At 55.9% G+C, this 11,425-nt stretch overlaps 1 protein-coding gene across 1 annotated transcript; it reads left to right on the top strand.

Moving 5' to 3' along the window:
- Positions 1-1,131: 1,131 nt before the first annotated feature.
- RASL10B (RAS like family 10 member B) lies at positions 1,132-10,132 on the top strand. Its single transcript, XM_064271398.1, has 4 exons — positions 1,132-1,222; positions 4,255-4,617; positions 9,299-9,423; positions 9,862-10,132. Exons 2-4 carry the CDS (start codon positions 4,402-4,404, stop codon positions 10,130-10,132), a joined length of 612 nt encoding a protein of 203 aa, XP_064127468.1. The 5' UTR covers positions 1,132-1,222; positions 4,255-4,401.
- Positions 10,133-11,425: the final 1,293 nt, after the last annotated feature.

Raw genomic sequence — 11,425 nt, 5'->3', positions numbered from 1 at the left:
ATCAGGGAAGCCTCTGATCACTCCCCACTTCTCTTGCCTACAAAACTCACTTCTCCCACAACTTCGAAGGTCCAGCTAAAAGTTGCCTCTTTTGAAGCCTTCCGATTCGTCTAACTAGGATTCCTCTAACTAGTCCGCCACTCCCTCTGCCCTCCCGTAGAACCATGACTTTGCACACAGCACGCATTAGCGATGATTGTCTGCTCCTAGTCTCCCCACTGGACTGTGAGCACCAACCACGCCAAGCTCATCAGTAGCCGCCCAGCTAGTGACTCTCAATCTCTGCATTCCTCATTTTGCACAGTCTCTCCTGACCTCAGCTATCTCATCTGTAAACCAAGGGAAACAGACTGTACCTCATAGAATTGATGGTGAGGGTTAAATGAGAGAACATTGCCTGGGCACATAGTACCTGCTCAATAAATGTTAGCTACCAAGGATGCAATGACGTTGCTGATGATTGGTTTAGAATAAATAAACGAGTGATTTTTGCCCTCGACCCTGGCAAATGCCGGTATCGCCCAGGCTGGAGAGGAGAGGGGAGCAGTGACTTTAGAGAGCGGAGGACAAGCCTCGGCCGGAAATTAGCTTGGCGCCAGCCTTGCTCCGTCTTTCATGCCGCAGGGAAGGGTGAGAGCGACCACCCTTTCTCAGTCCTCCAGACACTGAGGAGGGCACGCGGATGCCCGCCCAGTAACCGACTGACCGGACTAGGAAGGGTCAGAAGGGACCTCGGGAGGGAACTGGGGGTGGCGGGAGTTGGGGATGTGAGGGCAGGTGTCCGAGTGAAGCCAAAGGTTCCAGAGCCTGTCCTGTCCCTGTCTCGCGTTCCTCAAGGTGAGGCCGAAACATACCTCCAGGAGAGTCTGGAGGGGAGGTGAAGGTCGAGGCTGGGGCTTAGGGCTGCCCACGTGAACGCGTCAGGCTCAGGGACCCAGCGGAACGCCAGCCCGGCACCCCCGCCGTCCCCCCGCCCTCCTCCTCCGCCCTCCAGCGCCAGCGGGCGGCGCGCTCCGGAGGGAGAGCAGGGCTGAGGCTTCCTGCCCCCTCGGCGGCCGCACCTGCCCCCGCGCCGCCCTGAGCCCGCGCCGACTGGGCAGCCGGGGGCGCGCCCACCTCTCTCCCCCCGGGCCGGGGAGCCGGGGGGCAGCGCCGGAGCCCGGGGGGAGCGTGGCCCCGCCGGCCGGCCGGCCAGGGCGGGGGGCAGCTAGGACGGCGCCGGGTAAGCGGCGGGAGGAGGGGGAGCGGCCGGGGCCGGGGGTGGGGGCCGGCTGGGGGCGGGGGCGGCCGGGCCAGGGGGCGGTCGGGCGAGGAGGGGGCCGGCTGGCTGGCGGGGAAGCGGCGCGGGGCGGCCACGTGAGAGCTGGAGCGGGGGCTGGGGGGTGCCTGCCGGGTGCTGGAGGCGGAGAGCGGGCTGGGCTCTTGCATCCCCCCAAACTCCTACCAATCAGGTCATAAGGAGCCCAGCATCTTCCGACGCCCCCACCCACCCACCCCGACTCGAACGTGGTGGGGACAAACATTGAGCGGACAGGTGACCCGACCCCCGGGGCCCACAGAGCCCCGGCCCTCAGTCTGGGGCAAGGACCCAGGTGTCCAGGCCCGGGGAAGGGGACGAGAGCCAGGCTTTGGCCCCAGTGTGTCCCCGGTCTCTTCCCCGGCGCTGTCTGCAGGCTCACTGCAGCGTGCAGGCCTTGGGGAGGGAGCGCTCAGGGGGCTGGGCCCTGCTTCTCCGGACACCCCCCCTTCTGTCCCCACAGTGCCAAGGGGAGTGGATTATAAATAAACACTTAGACTCCAGGACCCCTGCCAGGGAAGAAAGAGATGCAACAGTCACCTGGAGGCCAGGACAGGGCCAGCTTAGGCCTGATGAGTGCCAGGAGGCTGGCACAGCCTAGGGGGCTCTACACCCCATTCCTTCCTCCAGTGCTGTGCCCCGCTTCATTTCCGTGTGACTCCCCAGAAAAGGCTAGTTCTGGGTAGAGAGTGTGATGTCCGGGAGAATCTGCAGGTGGGGCATATCTGAGAAGCCTTTAGTTGCCACACCCAGAGAGGCCAGGAGGCTTCCATGGTTCCTTGCCCTCTCTTCTCCCCTAGGACTCCTCCTCCCCACCTGCTTGTGCTAGTTATGTAATTAACCCAGCAGAGGCTCTCTGCCAAGTGAACAGTGGCCAGGGATGCCTGAGGGGCCCAGGGGCCTGGAGAGATACATGGGGAGGAGGGACTGGTACTTCTCCCAGTTGCAAACCCATATGAGTGTAAGCAGCTGTTGGGGAAAGGACACAGCATGGGGCAGGAATAGATCAGGGTCCTAGTCTTGGTTGACAACTCAACTAGCTGTATATTCTTCACTTCCCTACTTCTCTGGTTTTTACCTTCAGTGAAGTGGGGACAAGAATCACACCCACACACCACCTGTATATGAGCTCATGCAGCAAGAGGTGGTGACTTTTCCCAGGACTGCTAGGAGACCCATCGAGATAGTGGAACCTCAGATGAATGAAGAACCCTGCACGTAACAATACCCTTTTTGCCTATGAGTCGATTCCGACTCAGGGGACACCACAGGACAGAGTAGAACTGCCCACAGGGTTTCCAAGGCTGTGATCTTCACGGAAGCAGATTGCTGCACCTTGCTCCCACAGAGCGGCTGGTGGGTTAGAACCACTGATGTTTTGGTTAGCAGCTGAGTGTTTTCCCACTGTGCCATCGGGGCTCCCTGGACATGACAATACCAAAAACACCAAACCCGTTGCCGTCGAGTCAGTTCTGACTCATAGAGGCCCTATAGCCACTGTTTATTGTGAACACCTGCCCTGCGCCAGACAACAGGCTTTACCTGCCCAACCTCACAACACCCTGTGAAGTCCCTTACCCGAGGTCACACTTTGGGTGAGTGGCAGAGCCTGGTGAGCCTCACTCCAAACTCTGCCCTTTTTATTATTATACTACACATACACATACCCAGTGGATCGGTTCCTCTGGGCCAGGACAGACTGGGGGACGTTCAGCTGTGGACTGTACGTATGAAAGAACATGCATCCACAGAGGAAACGTGTCCACATGCTAGAAAGCATGACCCTGTGGTAATCCAGCCACCCACCTGCCTGGACCCATAGAAATAGTCCTAGACAGGCGTTCCCAGGCATATACCACGCATATTCCCTAACAGAAGGAGAAGGTACCTGGCTATCGACCCCATTTGACACATGTGCCGAGTAAGGCTCAGATTGGTTTGGTGATTCACCCACTGACCCACAGCTAGGAAACAGCTGAGATTTACACCCAAGCTCTAAAGTCACTGAAACTGAGCAAGCAAGGAGCTAATGAGCCCATATCAAGGTCCACCTCCCTCCCCCAGCAGTCCTTTCCTGGGCACCTGCTGTGTGCCAGGTCCTGTGCAGGCTCCAGGGGAAGCCAGAGAAGCAGATGCAGCCCTTGGCCTGTAAGGCATTCACCAGCTAAAATCACTAAATTAAAAGTTGGAAGTACTGTGACATTGTTGAAAGGAGTAGCTGCCATCCCCAACTGTGTGACTCTAGGTACATTTCTTAATCCCGCTGAGCCTCTCCTCTGAAGGTGAATAACAGTACCTCTTTTTTTATCCCTTAAGGATATTGTGTTGACTAAGGATAACATAGAGTAGGTGCTCAACAAATGCGCTCCGGAGCCAAAGCGGTCATCTAGTCCAGTGGTTTTCAACTTGCGGCATTTGGAAGTATGGGGGGTTATTTTTGGTCATCACGGTAATTGGCAGTTACTTCCTAGAATGTAAAATGTCCTGTAATGTGTGGGTAGTTCCACACAATAAAGGATTGTCTCCCTACAAAATGCGAGAAGGGTCTCCACTGAGACACTGTTGTCTAGTCTCACCCCTTCAGGATGAGGGTAAGTGAGACTTGGAAGAGTTTGATGTCTTGTTCCAGACTATAGAATTGTCTGGGGAAACTGGGCTTCAAACCCAAGTCCAGTGGTCCTTCCACTCTGCCCTGCAGCCTGCCTTGGTTGAGGAGTCAGACGTGGTCAAAAGTGAGGCCATAATGCAAGTCAAGAAATATTCATCCCCACTGGCAGGATGGTAGGAAAAAATGGGGAAGGGAGGATGAAGAGGTTTTGGATAGGTGGAGAGAGGGATTCTGGGAAAGGGAGGGCATTCCAAGTGCAGCAACAGCCTCAGCAAGTCCCAGGGGTGGAAAAGTGCAGGACTTGTCCAGGGATAAGCCAGCCCAGTAAGCCCACCTCTTGTCCCCACAGTCCAGGTGGAGGCCACAGAGGACCCAGGGCAAGCAGGAGCAGCAATGGTTGGTCCTGACGGTGGCTGAGCCCCCAGCCCCTGGAATATGCAGCCCGGGGGGGCCCCAGGCAGCGGCAAGGACGCGGCGGCGGAGTGGGGCGGGAGGCATGGTCTCCACCTACCGGGTGGCCGTGCTGGGGGCGCGAGGTGTGGGCAAGAGTGCCATTGTGCGCCAGTTCCTATACAACGAGTTCAGCGAGGTCTGTGTGCCCACCACCGCCCGCCGCCTCTACCTGCCTGCTGTCGTCATGAACGGCCACGTGCACGACCTCCAGATCCTCGACTTCCCACCCATCAGCGCCTTCCCTGTCAACACGCTGCAGGTAGGAGGGCCCCGAGGGGGATGGGGAGAGGGTGGACACTAACCCTCTCTGGGCTCTGGTCCTGTTGCCAGGGCCCACGGTGGCTTTGGCAGCTCCACGCTCTACCCTGGGCCCCCGGCTTAGAGCCCTACCAGGAGTCCATTCATTCATCTGCTGGTTTATTCAGCAAGTATTTGATAAACAATTTAACGTGTGCCAGGCCCTGTGGTGGGCACTGGGGGGAGGGTATAGGATGGTGAGCAAGAGCAATGTGGAATTTGCTCTCAAGGAACTCACAGACTGGTGAGACAAGACAAACAGGCAGTTATATAGTGTGTAGGTGCCACTGCTGGAGGAGATGCAGTGAGCTAAGGCAGCCAGCCCCTAAGGGGCGTGTAACCCTCCCGCCATGTTGGAGTGAGGGTGTCACAGAAGACTTCTTGAAGGAGGTGATACCTGAGTAGGATTTAGGCAGGTAAAAGGCAGCAGAGAGCAGGGCAGGGAACCCCAGGTGCCTGCTGTTATCCTGGGCTCTGCCTAGCGGGGTCTCAGAGGCTCATGCCACATTGTCTGTGCTGGGATGGCAGGAGCAAAGGCCAGGATCTGGGAAACGTGTGCTCTGAGAGACCCTGGAGACCCCAACCAGGTCTTCTGCCCAAGGCCCTTTCCTCATGGGCGATGCTCTGCCACCCGACCTCAGGGCTGGCCTGCTGGGCACCCTTCCTGCAGGGATTGGACTCAGGTGTGCCTGTCGAGGCCAGGTCCCCTTTCCTGTCTCTACCTCTGGCTGCTGTCATCATGAACGGCCATATGCGTGACCTCCAGAGTGGGGCTGGGGTGCAGGGAGCAGCCAAGTCCTAAGACATGTTTACTCACTGAAGGAGGCCTCTGACCAGACTGTGCAGAATGTCAGAGGAGTAGAAACCCAGAAGACAGCAAGGCTTGGCCAGGTGTAACTGAGCCAATGCAACAATCTCATGGGCTGGGACCGGGGGCAGGGGAGGGGCTCAGCACTGGGTACCACCTTAGTAACACTGAGCAGGAGGTCCTTGGCCCAACCTGCCAGAGACCCTCGTCTCTCCCATCCTAGGTGCTGGGGGTCGGCACCGAAGATGAAAGCCTGACGGGTGCATCCAGTCCCAGAGCAGCCACAATGAGCCGGGCAGGACAGCAGGTTGGGACCAGGGTCTTCTGGTCTCCTCTAAAGGAGACTTCAGTGGTAGCCTGAGTGGACACTCAGTCCTTGCTCCGAGCCTCCCCACTGAGCTCTATTTTTTACATTTAGTTGTATATTTTTAAATATAATTTAATTTTAATTTCAGAACAGGTAAGACACAATAGAAAAGTCCAGACTGTGTACAGAGGTACACCCAGAGAAATCACAGTCCCACCTCTGCCTCTTTCGCCCCGATTCCAGCCCTACTCTCTGTAGCCATTGTCACTGGTCTCTTACTTATACTTCCAGTGTTTCTCCGTGCAAATGAGAAAATGTATCCTTACTGCCCCCCTTCTTACATTAAAATATGTAAATATACATACTGCTGTTCTGCATCTTGCTTTTGTGACTTAACATTATAACTTGGAGCTCTTTCCATGTCCGTGTCTGGAGATCGTCCCCATTTGTTTTTCACAACTACACTGTATTTAATGGTGAAGACAGATGTCCCATAGAGACCCCTCTTGTGGGACAAGTGGGTTGTCTCCAGTGTTTTGCTATTTCAGACAACACCACAATGAATATTTTGTACGTAAGTCATGTTATACATAGATGGGTATATTGGGGGGATTGATCCCTGGAAATGGCAATGGCAGATCAAAGGATAGATGGAACTGGAGTTTGGAAGTTGTCCCCAGATTCTTCTCTACAGAAGATGCACTTTTTCTGCTTTTGCAAAAGATGTATGTGAGAGCCAAGGGAGTGTGTTGTCAAGCTTTTGGATTTTTGACATCCTGGTAGATGAGATAGGATATTCTCAGAGTAGTTTGTATTTCATTTCTTATTATGAGTGAATTGGAGCATCTTTTTGTATGCTTAAGGGCCTTTGTGTTTCTGCTTCTGAGAACTGTTAATGTCCTTTGCCCATTTTTCTATTGGATTGTTAGCCTTTCTTGGTTAATCCTGAGTTTTAGACTCTCCAAGATGTCCAAGCCTTCCCTCCTGTACACAGGTAAGGCACTCTGAGCAGAGAAATACTCTGGAAGCCCCAGAGACCAAATATAAACACCAAGAATCCTGAAGGCCATCATCTGAAAATAAAAGAAAAATACACTCTTCCCCAGTGCCAGATGGGATTCAGCCCAGGAGAGTGGCATCTCCTGGGTCTGGGCCTGACTTGTTTCTTCTCCAGCCCCCTCTCTCCTATCAGAGAAGAAAGCTGAATTAGGGGGCATATGCAGCCCACTAAAGGTATCACCGGCAAATGCATGGTTGAGACCTAGGTGGCTGAGCCTCCCTCAGCCCCTCTTCCCCTGCATCCCTGGAACTGCATTCCTTGTTCCTTCTCTGACTCCACACAGCCCTAAGGTGATCTTTTACAATTTGGAACTCTGCATAGAGCAAGCCAGAATGAAAACCCAGCTACCTTGGTCCCCTCCCTTGAATTAAGGGGTGAAGGGACAGCCCAACCAATCAGAAGCCTTCCTCCTCTCCCTTGTAGGAGCCTTCAGAGAGGAGTGGGTGGGAGGCAGCCTAGAGGCCCCCTCCAGTAGGCAGCACGTTGGGGGTTGAAGTGGGGCTGTCACCCTCATAGGCTGGCAGCTGCTCTCCAGCCGCGAGCTTGCAGAGGGTGGGAGCCTCTCTGCGCTTTTCTCCTTCCCTCCCTTTTCCTGCTCCTTGTGCGGGGTAGGGGAGGACCCGCATACACAGGCGGTCCCAGGCTTCGGGAGGTCACTGTGTCCACCACTATGCAGTCTTCCTTGCCTGAGAAGCCAGTTAATGGTTTCCTATGGTTCTAGATTGGTCCTCAGCATCATCCCCCTGTGCCAAAAATGAAAACCTCAGCACAAAGAAAAGATGCCATATCATCTCCCTGGGGAAATCCACTGCAGAACTTCTAAGCTCTGAGTTGGGAAATGCTTTTCTGGAGTCAGACTTAACTCTCCACCAAACTTTTTTCCCTTTTATTTATTCTTTGAGGTGGAGAAACAGCTGTAGTCCTCCTTTGTGCCTGATCCCAGCCCCAAGCCCCTAAGCTGGACAGAAGACATGCCTCCACCTCCTTGTAGCTTTTTGCCTGGGCCCTCAAGGGAGAAAACCCTTTGCCCTTGAAGGCTTCTCCCGCCCCAATGTCAGGGGCCCCTTTCTTTTCCACACTGGCTGCCCGAAAGGACCCTTGCAGTTGCATCTGCTGGCAGGTTAATTAGCTAATTAATCTCTTGAGGAAACTTCTCTTCAGCACAGTTAGCCTTTCCAGTGGCCTCTTCATCTTGAAAGGAGCCCTGGTGGTACAGTGGTTAAGCGCTTGGCTGCTAACTGGAAGGTCGGCAGTTTGAACCCACGAGCCACTGCACGGGAGAAAGATGTGGCAGTTCGCGCCCTTAAAGATTTACAGTCTTGGAAACCCTAAGGGGCAGTTCTACTCTGTCCAATAGGATCACTGTGAGTCCAAATCCACCAAGTTTGTGTGTGTGTTTGTTTGTTTTAATTCATCCCGAGCTGCAGCCCATCCCTGAGAAGTTGCCACAAGCATTCAGGAAATTTCATCCCCTGGACACCCTAGGGTTCTGCTGTACTTCTGCCCTCGTTATGCATCCAGTCTCAATCTTTTCCTCCTCAGGTCTCTCCTTCCCAACCCTGAGGGCAGGGTGAAGCACCCCAGGTCAAATAGAACCCCAGGTAGCCCTCTAAGGGTTAGAAGTAGGAGTTGCATTGATCCCAGCCTGAGCAAGGTGGGGTTCAGGACCATGGAGAGCTCATCAGCCAGTGGCCTACCCCCAGATTTGATTCAGGAGCATCTGCTAGGGCAGTGGGAAACCCTGGTGGTGTAGGGGTTAAGTGCTACAGCTGCTAACCAAAGGGTTGGCAGTTCAAATCTGCCAGGTGCTCCTTGGAAACTCTATGGGGCAGTTCTACTCTGTCCCAGAGGGCCGCTATGAGTCGGTTTGGATTATGGGTTTTGGCTAGGGCAGTGAGGGGATAGGACGGAGCATGTCAAAATGAGGAAGGTCCTGGCCCTCCCAGGAGCTCACAGCAGAACGGGGATGCAGTTCTAATCAAATTATAGTCAAAGGGCTCTTAGGAAACAGAAGATAAAGGGAAGGGTGAGAACTTAAGAAGGCTTCTTAGGGGAGGTGGCACTTGAGCTAAGCCTTGGAAGATAGAGAGGATTTCAACAGGTTCAATACCTAGTTCAGGACTGGCTCTTAGGAGCATCTAATAAATGTACAACAGACAGGGTAGATGGATGAAGAGACAAAATGGGACATCAGGCCTCAGCTCCAGATGTGCACAGAACAATGCAGTGGCCCTGCAGGCCAGACACTGTGATGTGCCCTGACCTGGCTTGGGGGTGAGGAAGCTGCAGTGCTGAGCTCCTCCATTCTGCCCTGGGTCTGGCCTCCTGGGGATGGATGGGTGTGTGCAAGGCTTGGGTTGCAGTAGCAGGTGAGAGTGCTACCGGTCTGTGGCTGGAGGTGGCTGGGTGCGAGGGAAGCCCTCATGGCTGATCTGACCCTGGCACTGGCGGGGGTGGGGGTGTTGCAGGAGTGGGCAGACGCCTGCTGCAGGGGACTCCGGAGCGTCCATGCCTACATCCTGGTCTACGACATCTGCTGCTTTGACAGCTTTGAGTACGTCAAGACCATCCGCCAGCAGATCCTGGAGACGAGGTGAGAGGCCAGGGCACAGTCCATCAGCACCTCTGTGGATGCCTCAGTGCTAGCCAGCCCCCAGGAAAAGGGGCAGTGGGAGGACACGGGTGAAATATATGTGCCATTTCGTTCCTACACACATACACACATTCACAACATTTTACCGTCCCCATTTTTGTTAACTCATTTTGGTACTCTGACCTTGGTGAGGCTAGTGCAGCTGTTAAGAGCAAGGGCCACTCAGCTATGACTTCAGGCCAGTTCAATAAACCTCAGTTTTCTCACCCGTAAAATGGGGATAGCAACAGTGCTCACATTTTGGAATCAGTTGGGCCAATTAGAGAATATAATGTACCTCAAGGGTTCAGCGCTTAGTATGGGCCCGGCAGCCCGCCCTTCCTGGGTCCGGTGGTTGTGAGACTGGCAGAGTTTTGAGATTCCCGCCCCACCCCGCAGGGTGATCGGCACCTCGGAGACGCCCATCATCATCGTGGGCAACAAGCGGGACCTGCAGCGGGGACGCGTGATCCCGCGCTGGAACGTGTCGCACCTGGTGCGCAAGACCTGGAAGTGCGGCTACGTGGAGTGCTCGGCCAAGTACAACTGGCACATCCTGCTGCTCTTCAGCGAGCTCCTCAAGAGCGTCGGCTGCGCCCGCTGCAAGCACGTGCACGCCGCCCTGCGCTTCCAGGGCGCGCTGCGCCGCAACCGCTGCGCCATCATGTGACGCCGCGCCCGCCCCGCTCGACCCCGAGGGCGCCTGTGGCTGCCCCCGCGCTGGCCCGGCCGAGGGCAGGCGGTGCTGGGGGCGGCCTCCCACGGGACTGCGGGCTTCAGCCGGGCGGGGCCCGATGAGAACTCTGAAGGCCCCGGCCCCAGTCGCCCCGCGGCCACGCACCTCCGGGCGGGCGAGAGGCATAGGGTGAGAGGGAGCCTCCCCTAACTGCCCAGTCGTCCCTTCTCCCTCCTTCGTCTTCCTGGAATGGCCGCCTCAGTGCTTCAGTCAGTGCTGTACCCGGCCCTGCTCCAAGGGGCGCCACAGCCCTCTGGGATGGGGAGGAGGGTAGAGCCTGTGAAATGGAGGGTGGGGGTGGGGAGGTGCTGCCTGGCCCGGGCCCCCACTCGTCTTCTCCAGAGAGTGTGTCTGTTTTTCCTCATGTCGTCTTTTCCCGTGTCTCTGTGCCCAAATGTCTCGGTCCTTAGCTGTCTTGTCCACCCTCCAGTCCCTCTCCCCGCCCCCAGCTCCGCTCACAGGGCTCTCATTTCGTCCATTCCCTGGTCACAGATCCTGGCAGCTTTGGGAGGCCAGGCCATGTGACCGTCAGCACCACCGGTACAGGGCAGAGAGATACGGGTGGCCCAGGGACCACAATCAAGGGGTCGGAGGGTTGAGGTCCCAGGTCAGTCAGGGGGAGAAGGCTGAGCTCTCGCCCATCCAGGGAGACTTCCCCGCCCAGCAGCCCCCAGAGACACAACAACCTACCTTCCAGCCTTAACTAGATGGTCCGTCCCTGCCGGGTGCCCCTCACCCCCTCCCTGCCCCCAAAGCCAGATCACCCCTGGGTTAAAATTTATTTTCTTGACAGTGTGGAGAGGGAATCTCCCAAAGGATAGATTTCTTCCCATGATGCCAGCTTCCAGCCCTCTATTCCCTCCTGCTTTGGGTGGTCTGCCAGATCAGGAGATGCTGGGGGCTGGTGGTGGGCAGGGTGCCCAGGAGGGTCAGGTTGTGCCAGCGAAGATTCTATCTCCCCATCCCACCCCAGTCTGACTGCCCCAGACTCTGTCTCCCTCAAATCTCAGATGACTTTGGTAATCTACAGAGAAGCAGAACCAGGAAAAGAATTAGGGGGACCCCTGTACTTTGGGGAGATACACCCGCAACCCGACCCCAGGATGGAGGCCCTCAGGTCTCACCTTCCTGTCTGGGATCTGACATCCCCTTATCCCAACACCACTCAACCTTATGCCCTGACTCACTCCGCCCCGTTTTCGCCACCGGCTGTGTCGCCGGGTTTCT

Source organism: Loxodonta africana, chromosome 18 (genome assembly GCF_030014295.1).
Source record: "Loxodonta africana isolate mLoxAfr1 chromosome 18, mLoxAfr1.hap2, whole genome shotgun sequence".
NCBI lineage: Eukaryota > Metazoa > Chordata > Mammalia > Proboscidea > Elephantidae > Loxodonta > Loxodonta africana.
The sequence above is the reverse complement of the archived record's forward strand: the minus strand, read 5'-3'. Positions and strand labels throughout refer to the sequence as shown.